At 37.8% G+C, this 23,024-nt stretch overlaps 2 protein-coding genes across 11 annotated transcripts in view; one reads left to right on the forward strand and one right to left on the reverse strand.

Moving 5' to 3' along the window:
* LOC143905910 (sodium-coupled monocarboxylate transporter 1) overlaps positions 1 to 23,024 on the forward strand; it is a 242,072-nt gene that overhangs the window by 145,800 nt on the left and 73,248 nt on the right. For 7 of the 8 annotated variants that reach the window (XM_077421573.1, XM_077421567.1, XM_077421570.1 and 4 more), the window contains one exon: positions 17,276 to 17,416. The exons of the other annotated variant lie outside the window; for it this stretch is intronic. In XM_077421573.1, coding sequence (XP_077277699.1) covers positions 17,276 to 17,416 — 141 coding nt within the window. The remainder of the gene's footprint in view (positions 1 to 17,275; positions 17,417 to 23,024) is intronic. 8 annotated transcript variants of the gene reach the window in all.
* Positions 4,335 to 23,024, reverse strand: part of LOC143905922 (uncharacterized) — a 45,963-nt gene continuing 27,273 nt past the window's right edge. The window contains exons 1-7 of one of the 3 annotated variants that reach the window (XR_013259364.1): positions 6,276 to 9,223; positions 5,975 to 6,163; positions 5,455 to 5,831; positions 5,209 to 5,358; positions 4,962 to 5,099; positions 4,599 to 4,878; positions 4,335 to 4,504 (exon numbers count right to left, since the gene is read on the reverse strand). Coding sequence is in view for 1 of the 3 variants with exons in the window: in XM_077421590.1 (XP_077277716.1) it covers positions 4,992 to 5,099; positions 5,209 to 5,358; positions 5,455 to 5,526 (330 nt within the window). In the remaining 2 variants the exon portion in view is untranslated. Of the gene's footprint in view, positions 4,505 to 4,598; positions 4,879 to 4,961; positions 5,100 to 5,208; positions 5,359 to 5,454; positions 6,164 to 6,275; positions 9,224 to 23,024 lie in introns of those variants that run through there. The other 2 variants (XR_013259365.1, XM_077421590.1) reach the window with 2 other exon arrangements.

Below are 23,024 nucleotides of genomic sequence, written 5' to 3' on the forward strand. Positions count from 1 at the left end.
GTTAGTCATCAAAAGATGCTCACAGAGGGCAGGAATCGATTATACGGACACTTTTGCTCCGGTTGCACGATTCGAGTCCGTTCGAATACTGTTATCTATCGCATCTGTGAAGAACTTTGTGATATGTCAATTCGACATCAAAACAGCATTCCTGCATGGAGATCTTGAAGAAACAATTTTCATGGTTCAACCCGAAGGTTTTGATGACGGAAGCGGTCGCGTGTGTCGATTACTCAGGAGTCTCTACGGCCTGAAACAGGCACCACGACAATGGTATGAAAAATTAAATGACACACTGGAGATGTTTGGAATGAAACCAATGAATTATGACCCTTGTATTTACTCAAATTCGGATGGTTCATTATTACTTGCTTTATATGTAGATGACGGACTAGTAGTTGGACAGTCCGAGAGCAAAATAAATAAACTGCTCGCAATGCTAAAGCAGAAGTTCGAGACCACTGACTCGACAGCTGATTGCTATCTCGGAATCAAAATTCAACTTGATCCTAAAGCAAAGAAAATTCAAATTCATCAATCAGCCTACACACGCAACGTGTTACGAAGATTCAGAATGGAAGAATCAAACTCGGTGGCTACACCATCAGATACGAAGATTGTATTACGTCGAAACGAAGATGATGACGGAAATCCAATGGAAGCAGCAGATGTTCCTTATCGGCAGCTCATCGGATCGTTGATGTACCTTGCTGTTGGTACACGTCCGGACATCGCACTGGCTGTCAGCAATTTGTCGCAATTTCTTGATAATCCTTCAATGGACCACTGGAAAGCGGCAAAACGCGCGTTACGCTATTTACAAGGAACAATTGGACTTGGCATTGTATATGATGGAAAATGCGAACAACCAAACAAATTGATCGCATACTCAGATGCAGACTTAGCAACTTGTGTTGACACACGTAAGTCAATGAGTGGTGTCACATTGTTACTCAACAGTGGGCCTATAATCTGGTCGGCCCGCAAGCAAGGAGTTGTGGCCACCTCCACAACTGACGCAGAGTACATAGCAGCTCATGACGCAGCGAAGGAGATCGTGTGGACTCGAGGACTACTTGAAGAGATTGGAGCAGCTCAGGAGTCACCGACAACGCTAAATTGTGACAATGCAGCAGCTGAGAAGTTGATTAAAAATGCGGTGTTTCATCGACGCACGAAACACGTCGATATAAAATACCACTACATACGTCAAGTTTACGAAGAAGAGAAGCTTGAAATTCAGCACGTGGCAAGTCAAGACCAGCTCGCAGACATCTTTACAAAGCCGCTAACTCGAGAAAAGTTTGTGATCAACCGAAATAGACTTGGAATGGCATAGGGTCAATCGCGAGTGGGAGTGTTGGGAATATGTACGCTCCTGACCTTAGTTTTATGATTGGTCGACGCGGTCGCCTATTGGCAACACTGTGGAACTAGGGGAGAGACGCGCGCGCTTCTTGTCAAGAACAGTCGCCATTTGCCGTTACTGCGTAACAGATCACTTTAGTTATAACGTAACGACCGTTCTGATATCGCTGCATAACCACGCTCTGCTACACTTTTAGTGTACAACTATATATGCAGTCACATATAGCCAGATGTATTCATGTGACTAATCTGGACCTATTTACAACCAGATATAACACTATATTTGTATAGAGATATAGATTTGCAAGTCAACAGATATAATCCTGTGAGGCTAGTCCAGCCCATATACAATCATATATATTACAATATTATTTATTCAATTATATATAGCCAGCAATATTCATGTGGCTTACTATGGTTCCCCGGGAAAAATATATTATATATAATTATATATAATTATATATAAATATATATTATGATTATATGTGATTATATATGAAATTTGATGCTTTATATAAAATTATATATGGATCCATATATCATTATATATGGGCATATATAATTCCAAATATAACTAGATATGAGCAATAGATCATATATGCACTCATGTATGGATACATACAAGATTCATATGGAAGTATATATAACCCTATATGATTATATATAATTTCATGTAGCGTTATACATACTTTTTTGAAAAAGGTAATTTTGTACTGATATCATGCATTTTGTAGTGTTACGCATCCTCTTCTAACTAGTCTTATAAAGAGTATATCTTACAAACAGTATGTACAGATTGTAAAGCTAAAGGCGTTACAGATTATTATTTCTAAGAAAACAAATTTTTTTAAATAACATGTAGACATGATACAAATAAAACAAGTTTATTCTTTATGTTTTTTTGTACTTTTAAGTACTCTGCATTTAAAAATAATTTACATTATTTTCATCCATTTGTATCATGTCTATTTAGCCCAGTAAAATGACTCGAAATTTGTCGATTTGGAAAAAATAATTTTGGACTGGGCTGAAACTTTGTAAACAGGCTTGTTTTAGGGTACTATTTAACATATTAAAAGTCCCCATGTGTAAACACTACGTTGCGGGCAGGGGAGGGTCTAAAAGGTAAAAAAAAACCAGTTTTTCGCAAATAACTCAAAAAATATCAATTTTACGGAAATTTATGTAGATATAAAAATTGTAGCTTACAAAATTCCGCACAATTTTGTTTTTTATTCAAGTCTGTACGATCAAATGGAGCAGAGAGAGAATTTTTTAAACACCGGTAGTTTTGCCTCGATTCGAGAGTCCATTTTCGAGATATTAACGAAAAATGTGCGACGCGCGTACGCGTTTTCGTTGCGTCGCAAAATTACCGGTGTTTAAACTGACTTTTAATATGTTAAATAGTACCCTAAAACAAGCCTGTTTACAAAGTTTCAGCCCAGTCAGTATTATTTCCTCCAAATTTTGAAAAAAATTCTATCTTTGCCCTATATTTGGTCGTACAGATTGAATAAAAAACAAAATTGTGCGGAATTTTCGAATTTTGTAAGCTACAATTTTTATATCTACATAAATTTCCATAAAATTGATATTTTCTGAGTTATTTGCAAAAAACAGGTTTTTTGGACCTTTTGGACCCTCCCCTGCCCGCAACGTAGCGTCTACACATGGGGACTTTTAATATGTTAAATAGTACCCTAAAACAAGCCTGTTTACAAAGTTTAAGCCCAGTCCAAATTATTTCCTCCAAATTTTGTCATTTTACTGGGCTAATTTGTTATTTTAAAAAATTTGGCAATTATATACCGTTCAATAAAGCAAAGTTTCAGTTTTAAGAATCTGTTTTTTGAATTGCAATACGATGATTTTTAAAGAAGTTATGAGCAATCAAAGTCAAAATGCTCATTTATTATTCAATCCACGATAAATACTTTTAAAAGTAGAGATTTCAAGCTTCAAAATCTTTTTTTTTTTAATTTAAATTTTGTTCATTTTTAACAAAGTTACAGCTGCTTGAATTTTGCCTATTTTCAAAGATAAATTTAGGGTTTTTTTTTTAAAATACCTGACACATTAAAGATAATGAAAGTGCTTCTAGCATGCTCGGATTTTAGATTTCGAATATGCAACAAAATCAATTATAAGTATTTCTTCAGAAAAATGCATCAACATTAGTTAGAGCTTAAACGTTAAAATTTCGTTTCCTGCGTTAAAAACTAAAGCTACAATTTATTTAAACATTATTGATGCAATAACTAGGTAAAACATTAATTTAAACGTAAATGTGTAGTTTAGACAGGATATATAAATCCAGATCAGAATTACAAATTTCTTGAATATACCAGTATTTAATTATACATCGCAGTAAATAATATATTTATTTACAGTTACAATAGATTATACATGCTTAAAAATACGTTTTAAAAATAATTATGTTACTGTCTCGGTTTTCTCTGCCTCGTCTACCCCAATGGTAGTTAGCTGACGACATCTTTCTTCTTGTCGTCGTATCCCCGTAGCTCTGTTTCTTGGTCTTCGAACTGTATAAATATGCTTATGTAGCATAGCGTTTGGTCCAAAGCTGCACTATGCGATCGTGTTCTTTTCTATTTTGTAGCGTGGCTATACTACTTAACAGTGGATCATGTAAAATAAAATTATGTAAAATACACGTAATAATTACTAGATGTTAATTTTGTTTTTGTTAATTAAATATTTATTGTGATGGATGCCAAAAATAAAATACGTTTAGATGTAACAATAATCTATAATGTCTATTTCTACCAATGCGGATTTTATCTCGAACTTTAATATCGGTTTAATATATTTTTTATCTTTTTCTATTCTATATATAGTTCTTAAAACTAGAAAAGATTTGTTAATGGATAATTTCATGTATAATTTTATAACGTAATATTTGTATTTAGTGCAGTATATAAGCAAATAATTAATATGAAATATGAGTATATACAATGCATATTTAATACATTTAATATATATTCAAGATAATTAATTTTAAATAATATGAGGCTGAATTAAATTACATTATATTTTACTACATTTCTTATTTTACACGTTACATAATAAATAAATGGCTTATTTACACTTGCTATTCTCAAGTATTTTTAATCTGCAAGTAACAGATTTATATTTAAATATACTTCTATAATAACTTATTACAATAGAAAATAAAACGTAAATTATATATAAGAAACATATCGTACAGTTTTATATTTTCTTCTATGAATGTCAGAAAATTATCCACGAAGAATATCTAATTCCTCAGGTGTGACGTGCATTCTTAATAATTTTTTCTCGCGTATCACATCTTGAATTTGCGTGAGAAGTTGAGACGCTACTTCAGCTGCGTCTATGTAAATGCTTCTTGCCCATGGACACTGTGTGACGCTCTCATGATAAATCTTTTCTCCTTTTTTCTCGCATAAATCACGCAAAAGGAGCATATACAGTCTCTATAGCAATGGACAACGGGTCGATGGTATCCTGAAAATAATTTTAAGTAATATAACATAAATATGGTAGCATTTAAGTATTTGGCATCTTATAAAAATTTAATTATTCTATACCTGGAAAGTGTTAGATGAAACGATAATAGCTTATTCAGTGCGGCATGCGTCTACGAAGTGCCAAACACATCGCTCTATAGCACGCCACAGTTCAATTTCAGCGCTTCTACTATTGAATCTCCAGGTCGGCAATTCACTCTGAAATAACAATCATTTTATAATTATATTATCAATTTAGGAACATCCTATATAGCAGTTGTTATAATTTAATTATATAGCATTGGTGCAATTAATTAGTGCTTTTTACCTCTATGCCAGCAAATACAGATAAAGCATAAAAGTTATTCGGATATCTATTTAAAATTTTGCTTAGAGTTCCTTTTAACACAGTCTGCATACTCTGAGTACGTTCATGATGCAATTGCAGGATTGCAATTTGACTTTCGTACAACATTTCCTATAACAATTTTAAAATTGTTTGCACATAATTGTTTTAATTTACATTTACCTGTTAGTAAAAATTTATAGTCGTCCTAGAATATTAAATTGGTACCTGTAAGTAAGGATAATCTTTGGAATGATCAATACAACTCTTCAATATGTCGACAATAGCATACAATCGCATCGCATTCTAAGTTCAACAAAAAAAAAGGTATCCTTTTCCTTCTCATTAGAAGGGACTTGCAGAAAATCTTGTACACACGAATGTAAATACTCTTCAATCAGTGATTCTTGATTTTCGTTTTTGCTAGATACCATTTGATCAAAGATTTTTAGTATCCATTATCTGTGCGACTCGTTGTATGTTCTAACATTTCCTCAGCAATCATTTTGCTGATATGCACTATTACGAGGCTACCAGATTGTGCGAGGCTCAAAAAGTAACTTTCTATTCATCCTGGATTACCAAAACTTCTTTCTTAAATTAATCTAAAAAGACAAAATACAGATTTATATACATGTTATGCACAATCTAGGTTAACCTGTGTAAATACTCATGTAAACGTAGTAAACAGTGTTGATGTAGTTTTGCGCGTGTTTACTTCAGCAGGGGAAGTAGCGTGTAAATATACCGAAGTCTCTGGAAGGTCGATGAAGCCGATCGAGCGACGATCTACGCGAACCGAGCAGTCGCTCTGACGCAGTCATTTGAAGCAGGCGAGACACATATATCTAAGCGTTGTATTATTCAAATATATATTTGATGCTAATTCTGCAATCAACAACTCGGCGTTGAGAACATAACATTCCTGATCCTCTCCCTACACTCGTTAACGTCAACAAACAGTAATAAGTAATATTTTCTACTATGACTTTCCTAGTATACAACATTTATCGCACGATACTGTTAATAATTGCAAATCAGAAACGTACCTCGAGTCCAGCTCTTCTGCGATCAACGAAGTCGGGATCGGACGTGTCAGTCGTCACTTTCTCTCAAGCGTAGAGAACCTTCTTTTTCGACAGCGGTGGTAACACAATGTAGGGATACCTCGCGACAGCGTGCGGCTCGTGCAAAACGCGCGGCTGCAATCGCACGGCAGAAACGCCTTGTGTGAACAGGCTCCTTGATCTCAGTATCAGCTCTCTGCCGTCAATATAAATAATATAATAAGTTATTAACCTGTATGTATAAACACTCACGTAAACGTAGTAAACAGTAAATAAAATAAGTATAACAGTAATATATAGAATAAGATAATTATAGGATAAATACATATAAAACAATTACCTTGAATTAATCGTCGCGTTGCGTAAAGAGTCACACGGTCGGTCTCGCTCCGCGCGTACTACCGTGTCTCTCGAGAAGATAGGTTAACTGATGAACTGACTGACAGCGCGCTAAACGAACGCACTGTCTGCACTGCACTGCACTGCGATACTAACGCCGCTAGCCGCCAGTGTCGAAAAAGTGAAAGTGACATTTCCCCCTTTTTATATATATGTCATAAGACGTCGGCGTTAGGAGAAGTATTTTAAAAATTTTTTACACACATTTGGACTTTGCGTCGTAATATCTCCGCACGTAGCGAAATATTATAAGAGAGACCCCCCCTAATTGGACCCCAAGCTATCGATCAAGCCTACTTAGAACTTGATCCGTTCACTCGTTATCGAGATCTCAACATCTCGGGTACTCGCAACCCATCACGTCGCGTAAAAGAGTCACGGTCGGTCTTGTTCCGCGTGTACTTGGCGCGAGACACTACCGTGTCTCTTGATATATAAAGCAAAATTTCCGTACTTATACATGATATCATAAATGATTATATATGATTATATATAATTTTACAGGCAATTAAAATATATTTAAATATATATATATATGTAAAATGTTTCATATATAATTTGAAATGATTATACATGAGTTCATATAATTTATATATAACTATTTAAATATAAATTATATATAAGAAGTATTTATATCCATGTAGATTATATATAATTATATATAACTGTTGAATGTTTAGCAGTATCGCGTGGTTTCGGGAACCTCGTAAATAAGAACTGAGCAAGTAAATGATATAATTGATATATATTTTGGACCGTACAAAAATAAACTGCTCGTACAATGACGACGTGCTGCTTACTGCAGCGTGTACGACCGGACGAACGAAAAACGAAAACGAACAGGGAGAGCGCGCTAACGCATGCGCCGTCGCTGCTTCCTCTATAATAATGACTGCGTGAAGCGCGCCAAGCTTAAAAGATCATTACACGGTTTTAATCCAACATTCCCACCGCTTAAGTGCTTCACGCATCTACTTGTTAGATTCAACATTGCACATAAATTTTTAAAACGCTCTCTCGGGACAGCTTTTGTATAAATATCTGCTCGTTGCAGATTACTAGGAATGTAATATACTTTTAACTCGTTCTCCTCTACTTTTTCGCGTAGAAAATGATAGCGAATGTCAATATGCTTTGTTCTTTTATGGTATACCGGATTCTTTACCAATTGAACTGCAGATTGATTGTCTACATGAATAATTGTAGCTTTCTCACATTGACATCCGATATCGTTCATAAGCTTCCTAAGCCACATAGCTTCTTTTGCCGCCGCCGCGGCCGCAACATATTCAGCCTCGGTTGTACTTAAAGTTACGAATTTCTGTCTTTGGGATGTCCAAGTTACCGGACCGTTTGCAAGCATAAACACATAACCGGTTGTCGAGCGCCGCGTCTCTATATCGCCTGCAAAGTCCGCGCCCGAATATCCTTCTAATATAAAATCATTCCCACCGCTTTTATACTTTATTCCGAGCTCCGCGGTTCCTATCAAATAGTTAAAAACGCGTTTTGCTGCGTTCCAATAATTTTGATTATGTTTGTTTAGAAAGCGGCTAAGTACATTTACCGCAAACGCTATGTCGGGTCTTGATATTACAGCCAAGAACATTAATGAACCAACAGTTGTATGGAATATTCGTAATTTCTGATTAATTTTCTTCTACTGGACCAAGTATCGCGTGTGGATCCGCAGGTATGAAAACCGGTTTCGCGTCGTTCATGCCAAATTGCTCTATTATTTGCGTGATACGTCCTCTAATGGATTCGCATCGATTTTTTAATCCGATTGCGTTCTATTTGCAAACCCACGAATATTGATGCATCTCCTAAAGTTATTTCAAATGATTTGCCTAATTCGTTAATGATAGAATCAAGAACATCGTAAGACTCGCACGCAATCAAACCATCGTCCACGAATAGTGTTAGAAATACACGTATATTATTAATCACACCGACAAAAATACATTTTTCGGAGTCGCACGGCACAAGATTAAAATTTTTTAAAAAGTCTCTAAACTTCGTGTTCCAACATTGCGCGGCTTGTTTGATACCGTAAAGTGATTTATTCAAGCGACACATCACAGCACTTAAGTCGCCGTTGACCTCTAGTCCGTCGGGTATCTTTAAATAGAGTTCTTCCTCCATTTCTCCGTGCAAGAACGCCGTCTTCACGTCGAATTGAATCAGTTCGAGATTCAAATGTGTTATCATCGCCAGGAACACTCGCAGGGAATTGTAGCTCACCACTGGAGCGAAAGTCTCGGTATAATCGAGCCCTTCTTTTTGTTAGAATCCGCGCGCAACCAATCGCGCCTTGAACCTCTTGATGTATCCATTTTCGTCTTTGACAATCTTGAACACCCACTTATATAGTGTTCAAGAGCTTTTTACTTTGGTCCATCGGCACAATTGACCTGTATTGTTTCGATCATGCGCCTCCAACTCTTCATCTATTGCACGTCTCCATTGCTCGGACTCACAAGAGAACCTCGCGAACTGGAAAGTTCTAATTTTAATGAAACTTTCCACACATGTAAGGAGAGTAAAAAGATGAATTTATATATTTTTTGTAGCGGCCCAAAAACGGTTTTAAGGGGTGAAACCACTGCTCATATGTAGAGCGGTTTTTTGTTTTTCTCGATATATCTCGAAAAATATTTGAGATATCAAAAAATGTTTCTTATAAAAGTTTTACAGTAAAATCCCCTCTATTTGACAACATTAATAATATTTTTTAAAAATAATTTTTTAAACAAAATTTTGATTAAAAATTAAAAAAAAATTTTTATTTTGAAATTTTATTAATGTGGTTGAATAAAGATGTTTTTACCATAAAACTTTTATTTGAAACATTTTTTGATATCTTGAATACTTTCCAAAATATATCGAGAAAAACAAAAAGCCGCTCTACATATAAAGGGTGATTTCACCCTTTAAAACCATTTTTTGGCAGCAACAAAAAATTTCTAAATTCATCTTTTTACCCCCCCTACATGTGTAAAAAGTTTCATAATAACAACATTTATGTGTATTTAACCGCAACGAATAATTTTTTCAAAAATTTATGTATTTTTGCATCTTTTATTTAAAAAAATATCTGTTGCGTTATTTAATATTATAAAATTGTAAAATGAAGATACTTTTATCCTGAATGTACTTATAATTCTTTAAACAATATTGTAACAATTTTAAATATGAAAAATTACTGCAAAATATCTTCACGTACAACGTACGTGACTACTCTGCATTGCAATTAGACATAAATGAGCGATATGCACGTAATACAATATACTGTGATACCTAACAGAAGCGATTATATTATACCACGTGTATATCGTTCATTTATGTGAAAATATGCAATATGATGTACGTGTAATATATAAACAATATGATCATAAAACTTTTTACACATGTAGGGGGGGTAAAAAGATGAATTTAGAAATTTTTTGTTGCTGCCAAAAAATGGTTCTAAAGGGTGAAATCACCCTTTATATGTAGAGCGGCTTTTTGTTTTTCTCGATATATTTTGGAAAGTATTCAAGATATCAAAAAATGTTTCAAATAAAAGTTTTATGGTAAAAACATCTTTATTCAACCACATTAATAAATTTTCAAAAAAAAAATTTTTTTTTTAATTTTTAATCAAAATTTTGTTTGAAAAATTATTTTTAAAAAATATTATTATTGTTGTCAAATAGAGGGGATTTTACTGTAAAACTTTTATAAGAAACATTTTTTGATATCTCAAATATTTTTCGAGATATATCGAGAAAAGCAAAAAACCGCTCTACATATGAGCAGTGGTTTCACCCCTTAAAACCGTTTTTGGGCCGCTACAAAAAATATCTAAATTCATCTTTTTACTCCCCTTACATGTGTGGAAAGTTTCATTAAAATCAGAATTTTCCAGTTCGCGATTTTCCCTTGTCAGACCCGTTTATTGCTTGTCTGAAAGTTAAAGGAGTATACTCGGTTGCATTTATTTCATATCTTTTTGGTGGTTTAATACTTGCCCGATCTCTTAATGTGCTTCTTTTGTTATCAGCTGGTTCAGGAATTGTTTCAAGTTCTTCTTCTTCGTTATTCCTGGGTTCGCCATCTCTTCGTTCTCCTTCCTCGTTATTTCCAGGCTTGTCGTCTCTTCGTTTTGGATTGTTGCGATTCCCGTCATCCATCCACTCAGTTTTAGGTAGTCCGATCAGCTCGTCGTCGCTGTGATTCATTGACCGATTCTTCTCAGTGTGCTCGTGGAAGGTGACATGCCTGGATACTGTTATTAATCGTTTGTCGGGATCAAATAATCTGTAATTTACAAAGTCGTTGGCGTAACCAACTAACAACATTCGTTTCGTCTTTGCATCAAGTTTTCTCTGCATCTGGTGTGGAGTATGCATGTAGGCGATATGACCCGAATACTTTAACATGTGATAAATCCGGCTTCTTCCCATGCCAGATTTCGAATGGTGTCTGCTTTGGATTCTTGCTTTGAGGAGTGCGATTGAGAACGTAGACCGCTGTATTTACAGCCTCCGCCCAAAGCGCCTTTGGTAGATTCTTGTGTCCGATCATCGTTCTTGCACTCTCCACGATTGTGCGATTCTCTCGCTCCGCCTTTCCATTTTGTTCGGGAGTGTATGGACAGTATTTTCCATACGAATTCCACGCGATTTGAAATACCGATACATATCCCCGTTACAATATTCGCGACCCTTGTCAGCGTGTACCAGCGTTGTATCTTGCGTCCGAACTTGTTCTCCACCATCCGATCAAATTCCTTAAATTTTTCGTAGACATCGTTTTTGTGTTGCAGAAAGAGTACGTGCCTGTATCCCGAAGCTTCATCCACGAAGGTCAAAAAGAATCTTGCTCCTTCAATCGAAAGTTCAGGTAGCGGTCCGCAAACGTCTGAGTGCATAAATTCACCTGGATGATATCTTGATCTGTCGCTTGCATTCTTGAATGGCAACTTGTGCGATTTTCCGAGCTGACAGGCGTCGCAAAAGAAATCTTTCACGTCTCCGAGATTTACTCCGTTCACTGCACCGCAGTTTACCATCTCGCAAAGTGTCTTCTGATTGACGTGGCCGAGACGCTCGCGCCAACGCTTGAGACTTATTGAGATGTTTGCTTCGAAAATCGCACGCGAGTTGTTCACACGAAAAAACATTCGGTAAACGTCATTGTTCTGTTTTACGCCGTTCGCGTACACAAGATCGTTTTTTATCAACACGACGCAATTGTCCTTGAACGATACCTCGTATTCCCCGGTCGTGAAAACTCCAACCGAGAGTAAATTTTTCTTTAATTTAGGCACGAAAAATACGTTACGAATCGTCGCACTTTCCCATGTTTCTCGTACGAATTTTTCGATATGCACGATATTCTGATTCCGCGCACGTCACATTCGGCATCGTCGCTGAGCTTCACTTTTTCTCCGCTTACCGATCGCTAATCAGACAGTCATTCTCTGTGAAAGGTAACATGGCAGGACGCTCCGCTGTCGGGCAACCAGACATCCTCCGTATCGACTCGTAATAGCTGCTGTACATCTTCTGTAGAAGGCACATGTTCTGTAGAAGGCATTGAATTCGATTTGCTTGTTAATACGAAGGCACAATTTTCCGATGATCCATGTGAAGATGTTTGCGATTTTTTCTCTTCATTGTCGCGTTTCTTCTTTCTGCAATCTCGACCGTAGTGTCCCTTCTTACCGCAGTAGAAACAGTCGTCATCTTTTCTCTTACTTTGATCGCCATCTTTCTTCTTGCTTTGATTTTGCGATTTTGCGCTATTTTTTTCTTGCCTATCGTCATTGCGGCGAGGGCACTCGCAGCATCGTCGTCCGCTGAATATTGATTTTCTTCCTTGATGAGTCTCATCTCCATCAAATTGTCGAGCGTTTGTCTTTCTTTGTCCATGCTGTCCCACGCAGTCCTGAACGCATTATATTTTGGCGGGAGGCTGCCCAAAATTTTCGCCATTATCGACACATCATCGATGTTTTGGCCGATGTCCCGTAGTTGTTGCGCGAGATTTTGCACTTTTGTAAAGTGCTCGACGACAGAGTCCCCGGAGGTCATGCGATATTCATTGTATCTTTGATTCAGCACGAGCTTATTCGATGCCGATCTTTGTTCGTGAATTTTTGCAAGTTTCACCCACATCTCATTAGCTGTTTCGCAGGTTATAAGCGATTTGAGTTGCTTTGCTTCCATCGTCGAAGAGATCACGAACATGGCTTTTGCGTTATCGCGTTTCCAGACTTTTGTCTCTGCTGCAGCCTCAGGTTTCTTCCGCGTACCGTCGACAATTTCCAGCAAGCCATTTGCTATAAATAGCCTCGTGATTTGGAATTTCCATGTGGTGAAATCGCTACCATCGAATTTCGGCATATGCCGCGTCGTTATTTCGTCCGACATTTTTGCTCATTCGCGTTTCTCAACCGACTCTAACCGTGTGTCTGTCTACCGTTGCGTATTGACCCGAGTCACTTTACGAACACGACACCTCTTCCGATAACTGTCCAACGACACTGGGCCCATAACCTGTTGAATGTTTAGCAGTATCGTGTGGTTTCGGGAACATCGTAAATGAGAACTGAGCAAGTAAATGATATAATTGAGATATATTTCGAACCGTACAAAAATAAACTGCTTGTACAATGACGACGTGCTGCTTACTGCAGCGTGTACGACCAGACGAACGAAAAACGGAAACGAACAGGGAGAGTGCGCTAACGCGCCTGCGCCGTCGCTGTTCCCTCTATAATAATGACTGCGTGAAGCGCGCCAAGCTTAAAAGATCATTACACGGTTTTAATCCAACAATAGCCATATATAAACTTTAAATTTGGATTATCCGATAGATGGCATCCAATAGGATTTATTTCTCGTATTTAAAATTTGACGAACAGTGATACAAGAATGGTATCCAGAGACACGGCAGTATCTCATGCCAAGCAGCGCCAAGTTATATGTAAATTGATTCTAGCTTTTGAAAAAATATACACTTAATTTATCAATGGTTTATTTTTTAATCGAAGATAACAAAATTCTTTTTTAATATTTATTAACTATATATGATTTTATATATTTACATATATATTTCATTATATGTATATGTACTGTCACGACTTTTTCACTCCCGGACCGCTCCGGGACGTGTGCCGGATCAAAAGGAGTAAGGAGAGCGGGATGACGGGCCTCTCCGACGATTCCCTCGCACCTCCGACACGTCGCGAAACGAATTTACCGTTGGGCGCCAGACGCGTCAACGCGCGTCCGCAAAATCGCGAAAGAAAGCCAACACGAGACGCAAAGCGAGACGTGCGGATGTGCGAGGAATCGGCTAGCTCGACCTAAGGGCTGGGGCGGGGGTGATGAAGGCGCGATATTCGGCGGAGTGACACGCCATAAATAAGGTTCCGAACTCAAGCAATTAATAAATCAAAATAACATTTATTCATTAGAAATGCGCGCGTGAAACATATAAAGACCGATCCGGCTTCGGTCGGTCAGGCAAATCCTATAATCAGTCGCGCGAGCGTCAGAGATGAAACAAAAAGAAATAATGGTAGCGCGGACACCAGAATAAACGAAGTACGGCGTTATCGTATAATAAACGCGCAGAAGGCGCTGCGATTAGATCAGAGAAATACAGTATGACAAAACTTACAATTAATATGGAACAGCAACAGTAAACACGAAATAATCACGGAAATAGAAAATAAGAACTCGCAGGAAAGATCGCGAAAGGGCGATACTTCACGCTCAGAGCGCGTGAACGCAACGCCGGGAGTCGCGCGAGAATTCTGTCGCCAATTATCTTAAGCCTAACGCAAGTATGAATCGTGGCGTAAGCCACGTCCCAAAGTAATGAGGACCGAACGCAACACAATAACGCGAAATCAATTTCGGCGCGATCGCAAGGAGACGCGGAATACTATAACAAATACGGACTTAATCTAACGCGAGAAACGACCAAAGGTAGCGCCAGTCATTCGGGCAAAGACAATACTGTCCTCAGTGATTTCCGAACGCGAAAATGAGACGCCGAGGCAATCGGCATAGCGCGAAATACTGGAAGAAACGCGAGGAAAATGTGCGGGATTACCGCGAGCCATAATAACCGCAATCACCGAACAACGCATCCGAACATAACTACCCTAACACGCACGATTCTCTGAGGCAATTAGCCACTCACAGACGGCCGATTAATGCGAATGATGTGCCGACGCATGCGAAATTCCGCAAGAGCAAGGTTTGGTAATTTGATACGCCGGGAATACGGAAGGCACGAGACACAATCGCGAGCGCGGACAGTGCACGAAACGGACTCGCAGTAACGGATTTCGCCACGAATCTATCACGATCTCCAGAGGCTCGCAATCGCGTCTTTATCTCAATTCCGCGGCCACGATACCATCCCGAGGCCCTTCGCTCTCGCTGTCGATCGCCACTCGATACGCGGTCTCAAGGGACCGCACGCGTCGCGATATTACAACGTTATCCCGGACGAGAGCGTGCACCGGAGGGCGGCGTCGTGGCGTTACATCTCGCGATTAATTACTGTGGGCAACCTCACCGATGTGATGTCTCCTCGTAGGGCTTCTCGCCGTCACCTCGTACGGAGGATCGTCGCAGCGCAACAGATTTTCCCGACTCGGGGCGGCTATCGCGTAGTTTAAGAGAACGCTCGGACTCGCCGACGGACGACCAGAGAGAGTCTCCCTAGATTCGCTCGATAACGGAATCGATGCGGCACCCCCTTCCGTAGGGGCGTGCCAACCAATCGAGAGCGAGCTTGCAAGCTCGCGCGATATTCTAACGCAGGATCGTCGTAAGGTGGATCCTTCGGGGGCGCGCAACGGTCCCTCGGCGGCGTAGCGACTTCTTCAATTTGTCCCTGAGCAGCGGACTGGACTTTGTTCTGGCCGGTGTGCTTCCGGTTGCCCTCGGGGCGGTCATCAGTCACCCCGCGGGCCGGTATTCCGTGGAGGCAGATTGCTGAGGCCGGGTTTTCCCCGGTACCTGGGGCCCCGCTATCGGCGGCCTTGTCCATCGCTGCCCCTTTCGCCGCACGCCTGCCGCGTTGCTCTCGCCGCCCGTGATCCCTGTAGTTTCCGCTCTCGCCACCCCTCCTCGGTCCTTGGTCCTCCCGGACCCCTTTCGTTATCGGTACTCCCTCGAAGATTCGCCGTGGTGTGGGTGAGGCGCCGCGCGCATTATAATTACACATGAAGATAAAAGAATAGTCAAAACGCGGAAACGATATCGACTTTTTGGCCTCTGGAGATCTCGTCGTCGCCTCTCTGGCTCGTCCCTGGGCGCAAATTTCCGCGCCTTGTGACGGCGGCGGGGCGCTGCCACGAAGCGGCGGGCCGCAACGTCACATCACTTATTAATTTGTTATTTATCTGCCTTTTTATATAACAAAAATGTATCTGGCTTTCAGATCACTGAATGTCTAGGATTTATTTCATTTCTTTTTGACAAAACATTTAACTAGGAATCAGAAATATTGAGTGCAAGTTGTTAGTTTCGTAGCAGTCGCAACCATATGGCAAGTTACACGCCAGTAGTGGTAATGGATTAAGAATGACGTGTACCAAATTGGTACAAAAGATGGTTTGCTGAGAGGTTGGTTCTCTCGTTCTGATATAGCTAAATCAGGCACCAGCTCTACTTGCATTAATAAATAATAACGTATGTAATAATGTGTATGTGTAATTAAATGTTTTGTTTACATTTGCAATGATATCCAATAGTCATTTTTCTAACTGCCCAAAGCGTGTTAAGTCGTTATCTAACAGCCGGTTTTTAGCCTAAAAGGCTGAATTTACTAGGCTATTACACTAATTTACGGTTCATTACTCTATTGGCCGGCGCGGTTTAGCTAAGATTCTAGGATTTTAGCTAACGGGCTGATTTTTCTATAAGCCTGCGACATATATATTGCTTTGAAAAATAACTGTTGTGTAACTACTTTTAAAAAATAAAACTCAAGTGATACGTATCTTTGTATTCCCATTTAAGGGTCTCTCCATTGCAACCCAAGCTTTAATTCTTTTTAACAAAATTATAATATTACAAAGAATCATTTTAATCAAAGAATTAAAGAGATAACAGTACAAAATTAAAAAAAATTTAATTAAAATAAAATAAATAAATTTTTCTTGTAAAAAAACTTGGCGCTGCTCTCTTCTTTCTTTGTTTAAAGTCGATTATCTTGAAAAATTTGCATTATTAAAAAAAATGTTGCAAATAAAAAGTATTTGTTTTTATCTCAATTTTTATATAAAACAATAAAAAGTGGGATTTTCATTTAAAAAATTAAGTAGACCTTTGTTTGACAGTAGCGGATAGTGCCATCTGGTGTCTCTTTTGATTTAAAACATTTTTTCATAAGATATTTTATGAGATATTTTTTATTAACATTATAATTGGTTTAATATGTATAAAATGAAATATCTGTTATCATCATTTATCACAATTTTTTGAATGAATGAGTGAGAGAGAGAATCTTTGATAGAATAAAAGCAGATTAGAAAGATATTAATTTAAAACATGATTATTATTCAATAGAATGGATTGGAGTCCTTTGACAAGACACACAATTTGGGGACTTACTATAGGTGGTTTCGTACATTGGCTACAAATCACCGCCATTAATCAAAATATGATTCAACGATATTTATCTCTTCCTACTTTGCAATCAGCTAAAAGGTATATGTTAATAATATAAACACTTTTATAAAAACAACAATACATTTTTTACAAAAAGAGAGAAAGAGAATAAATAATATAAAAGATGTGCGGGTAATGTGAAATAGTGGGGTTAATAGCCCGAAAAAAAATTAGATCTACCGTGATATGACCAGATCTGGTTCATCAGATCTGGCCAGATATAATTTGATCTGCACATTTTCTCTATCTGACCAGATCTGAACAGATATAACCAGATCTGACCAGATATAATTTGATCTGCCGAGATATAATTTATTATTTATCGAATGTATCCAGATCTGCTCAGATATAATTAAAAATTATGAAGTGATGTAAAATGTTATAAAACCATAAACATCGATTTAATTCGAAATTGTGTGCCACTTTATTATAAGCGTGCGATACAACTGATTTTAAAAATAATTTTTTTCTGTTTTATTTTTTACAACAATCGATTCCCGATTTTTTGTTACACCCTGTATAACCAGTAAATAATTATTATTAATTAAAGTAAAAAATATAAAGTCTCTAATATTCTTGTTCGAGTTGGTAATTATTTATGCGTTTCCAAATAACTTAATAAAATTTTTAATGTAATCTTTAATGTAATCTAGCTATTAAATAATAATCAAACTTTTTTTTCACTTTTGTTTATTCATTATTTGTAAGCTTACAATGTGTACGAAATAACTTATATTTCTGTGATTGTTTTTTGTATTTTAGATATAAGCCGAATTGATAAAAATGCTTTTATAACAAATAACTAACATTTTTTTAAATAAAAAATACTTGTTTTCTGCAAATTATATCTTTATTATAAATAATTGCTATGTATCTATAAATAAATTCATATTTATATATTTAAATATTACATTAGATGAACATCAAACATTTAATTTGTTATAGTTAAACATGGCCAGATATCATCAGACCTGAACAGTTTTCGATTAAACACAACCTCAGTTCAACTTATATCTGGACAGATATGGTCAGATGTAATGTATTTCGGATCGCATTCGAGTATAGATATGGTTATATCTAAACAGATACAATCGGATCTGGGTTGTTTCGATAAAATTCAATCACAGATATGGTTCGACCTGAGCAGATATGGTCCGATTTGAGCAGATATGGTCCAAACCGTCGAAGACCAAATTACACCTCATATATAGTTATATATAGTTATATGCGACCATATATGACCAAATCTGCGCAGACAATATAATTTAATCTGGCCAGATCTAATCCTTTTTTCCCGGGAGGAACTACTATGATATCTATTAGAGTAAATGTTTACAATTAAGGCCCCACCTCCGATGACCTTGACCTTGACATATGTTGTCAAGGTCACCCTCTTGAGTGACGTTGTTCAGAAGGTTTTAGTCGGGGGTCACTTCTTATTAAAAAGTTATAAACAAAAAAAGTTTGACTCCCACGCGAGACGAGTTGTTACATAGGTTCGTGGCGCGCTTTACAAGCTCGTTTATTGTATACAAAATATCTGCTTAAAGCAGGGTATACACACGTATGTGTATGCCCTACTGCTTTATAGAAATTGTGATTTTGTTAAAGCAGAGCACACACACACACGTGTGTATTCCCTGCTTTATAGAAGTTGTGATTTCGTTAAAGCATGGCACACACACACACGTGTGTATGCCCTGCTTTATAGAAGTTGTGATTTTTGTTAAAGCAGGGCACACACACACACGTGTGTATGCCTTGTTTTATAGAAGTTGTGATTTTGTTGTGTGATTTCGAGCTTGTAAAGCGCGCCACGAACCTATGTAACAACTCGTCTCGCGTGAAAAGTGTATGCGTGAACTATTTCGACATATATATTAGTTATTTATGCCTTTTAATACTCAAAATAGCTGCTATATTTTTCAAACTTTTTTTGTTTATAACTTTTTAATAAGAAGCGACCCCCGACTAAAATTTTCTGAAGGTCACTCAGAAGGGTGACCTTGACAACATATGTCAAGGTCAAGGTCATCGAAGGTGGGGCCCTAATTGTAAACATTTACCTCTATTAGTCAATAATGGCTGCATTCCGATATTCACTGTCAGTACTGAAAATCTATATTTTACGTCACGTATAGATTTTCAATACTGATAATTGCTGATTGTAAATATTAGAATGCAGCCTAAGTGTTGTAACCACTAAAATATATTTAACCTGGAACGCGGGCTGTCATATTATAGCCACGGTAGGCAAACGGGAGAAAAAAATCTCCGGTTCCTCTCTCATTCTTATCTGGCCCACCGTATGGTCGAGAGCACTGAGGTAATGCTGACCACACACTCTTTCAATAAGACGTAACTGTAAGGTCACAGTATAAGTATACACAGTAGAGACCCTGAACGTTTTTAGTGGTACTCAATTTCCAGTGCGCATGCATCGGTTTATCCTACCAGGAATATGGCGGCCTGTACGTATGACAAAGAGAAAGATACTTTTCTCTCTTTCTCTCTTAAGTGTTCGTACAGCCCAGAAGATGGCTGCGAGTCATGTGATCTGGGACTCACTACGTCAAAGGTGCCGACGCTCAGTGTCACTGTACTGTATGTACTTATACTGTGGTAAGGTTTCGACCAAAGGCCAAAGTTCATAATAACATGGCATAGCAATACGACAGTCGTAATCGTGAACGTAAGTAACGCACAAGCTTTGGCGTATTCTGAAGGCCGGTTTACGTGGAGTAAGCCTGGAGTAAGGAGTAAGAGTAGTAGGCAAGATTAAGGGCCGGTTGTTCCAACCTGTTGGCTAACTAATAGTTAAATTATATGTCTATCTTTGTCTAATGTAAAAAATAAACAAAGACATATATATGATTTAACTGTTAGTTAGTTTACCAACAGGTTGAAACAACCGGCCCTAAACGTTATAACCTGTTAGATGATTGGCCGAGCGTAAGTGTAAGAGCATGGTGTAAAGAAAGTAAGGTGTGCTATTACGCAGGTTTTTGAACAGCTAATCAAATTTTGTTCCAGCGGCCGCCATTTTGTAGTGGCAAATTAAATTGACATATCACACTCATTTTTATACAATTTGCATAAAATTAATAAAAGAATAAAATAAAGGAAGAAAATAAAATGTACGTTCAATATGCATATATTATATAAAATTGTAATAAAAAAATTAAACATTTACATAAAGAAAATAATAATAAATTTACAAAAATTTTTTTTAAGATGAACAAGTAACGAACGGAACATTTTATTACGAACGTATATATATTAAATATACATATACAATATGTATGATCAAGTATAATAAAATAAATGAAACAATGAAAAACCAATAAACACAGTTATTTACTAATAATATAAAACGTGAATAAATATTAATATTTTTTGTTTTTTGAAATCTAAAAAATCTGAGATTTTCAGATCCCTTTTTTCCCGTATAACTTCGGCAACTTTTTACTGCACATGAAGGCATGTTAATATACTTTTTACTCGCGTAATTGCCGGGTACTGCAGCACAGACGTCTAAAATTAAGGTTAAGTGTCTTTCAACGTAAACATACGAATTTAAAAATGGAGGCGGTTGGTACAATGCGCAGAACGATACAAAAACGCGTCCTCGGTATGAGCACACCTTTCTTTCTTTACACCATGTGTAAGAGTAAGAGTAGGAGTAAGAAATAAAATCATGCCCGATCTACAATAATTGTAGTAAGCTGTAGTAAGCCTCAAGATGTAAGAAATTGACCAATCACAGTCGATTTTAATCTGTTTCGCTTACGCCCTTACGCCAGCTCTCTTAAATCAAAAATAGCCGTCTTATGCCTTTTTTTTGTTTACGCGGAAGAGGGAAAATGCCTTACGCATACCCGGCCCCGGCCACCGGGTTATGTGGGGGGCTTGCACCCACTAAAACCCCTCTCCTTAACAAACAGCACGCTGGACTACATCGTGTACCTCTTATGCCTACTCTTATGCCCGATCTACAATAGCTGTAGTAAGCTATAGTAAGCCTCAAGCCGTAAGAAATTGACCAATTACAGGCGAATGTGAGGAGAATAATCGAATGTGATTGGTCAATTTCTTACATCTTGAGGCTTACTACAGCTTACTACAGCTATTGTAGATCGGGCATTACTCATCCTTACTCCACGCTTACTCCATATATTGTAGACAACGTTTGACAGTCAGGATACGTCGTAGGCCATGTCCCAGATAGCAAAACGTGTCTAAGCAAAATCGCGCAAATCTGTGATTGCTTATTGTTAATATTTCGTGGAAGCCGTAAGGCAAAGTAAACATTAATATGATTTGAACAATGAACCGTTTATTGGATATTAATACAGAAGCCAGTTGCACGTGTCGTACGCTCGGACAGACAGAAAACGACTGTGACGATTTATCACGATTCTCAACCGGAAGCAGTTAACCTGCGCGAGCGCGATCTACATGCATTAATGTTACAGCGTTGCCAACTTATTATGCCAGAACCAATGAAAAGCTTAACGTTTCCAACACTCCCCCTTGAACTTTGCATTGTTGTTTTCTACAGAACACAAATGGCTTAATACTCAACTTTCAACTATATAACGCTTCTTCAAAAGAAAATAATGGTATACAACTTTTACATAACGCAACCTAATATACTCCGTTGCAATATAACAAAAATATGCTCCGTTGTATACCACAACGCAAATTTATAACTTTATAAGTCAATTATTCAGTTAATCCCAGCTGATCACGCAGTCTCTCATACTGAACACGCGGAATCGATTTTGTTAGGATATCAGCTACTTGTTTTTTGCTTGAAATATACTCTACCATTAATTGACCCGTTTCAACACACTCGCGCACGAAATGATAACGCACCGCAATGTGCTTAGAACGCTTATGAAAACTAGGGTTTTTAGTAAGTTTTATTGCACTGGCGTTGTCTATAAATATCACAGGCTCTCTGTGCAACGGTGCGATCTCACTGAACAATCTGCTTAGCTATACAGCCTCTTTTGCACCTTTACTCGCGGCCACATACTCTGCTTCCATTGTGGAGAGCGCTACACTTTGCTGTCGTCTGCTTGCCCAGGTGATCACTCCGCCGTTGTACTTGAAGAGGATTCCACTAACTGATCTGCGAGTATCTGGATCATTAGCAAAATCTGCATCGCTATATCCTGTCAGTCTGGGAATGTCTCCGTCCGACCTGTACTTGATTCCATAAGCCGTTGTGCCCTGAAGATATTTTAAGATTCGCTTGACCATCATCCAGTGTCATTCCAATGGTTTCTCAAGGAACTGAGAGACAAAATTTACCGCGTAAGCGATATCCGGGCGTGTGGCCACCGCCAAGTACATGAGGCACCCTACTGCCTTTCTGTAAGGAGCCTCTGTCAATTTATCACTCGACTGTTCTATTATTAGTAAGCCTTTTTCAATTGGAGTTGACACAGGCTTTGCTCATTCCATATTGAACCGCTTGATCACTCCTTTAGCATATGCCTCCTGATTGATGAAGATCGAACCATCACCATCTTGTTTGATTTAAACATTCAAAAAGCATTCAAGTGGTCCAAACGTTATTTTGAACTCCATTTCTAATTTTTTTAGGAACTTTTTGATCCTGGCTTTTTTTGTTGCAGCA

The sequence above is a fragment of the Temnothorax americanus genome, unplaced genomic scaffold, assembly GCF_048541705.1.
Source record: "Temnothorax americanus isolate GAGA-0224 unplaced genomic scaffold, ASM4854170v1 Scaffold69, whole genome shotgun sequence".
NCBI classification, from domain to species: domain Eukaryota; kingdom Metazoa; phylum Arthropoda; class Insecta; order Hymenoptera; family Formicidae; genus Temnothorax; species Temnothorax americanus.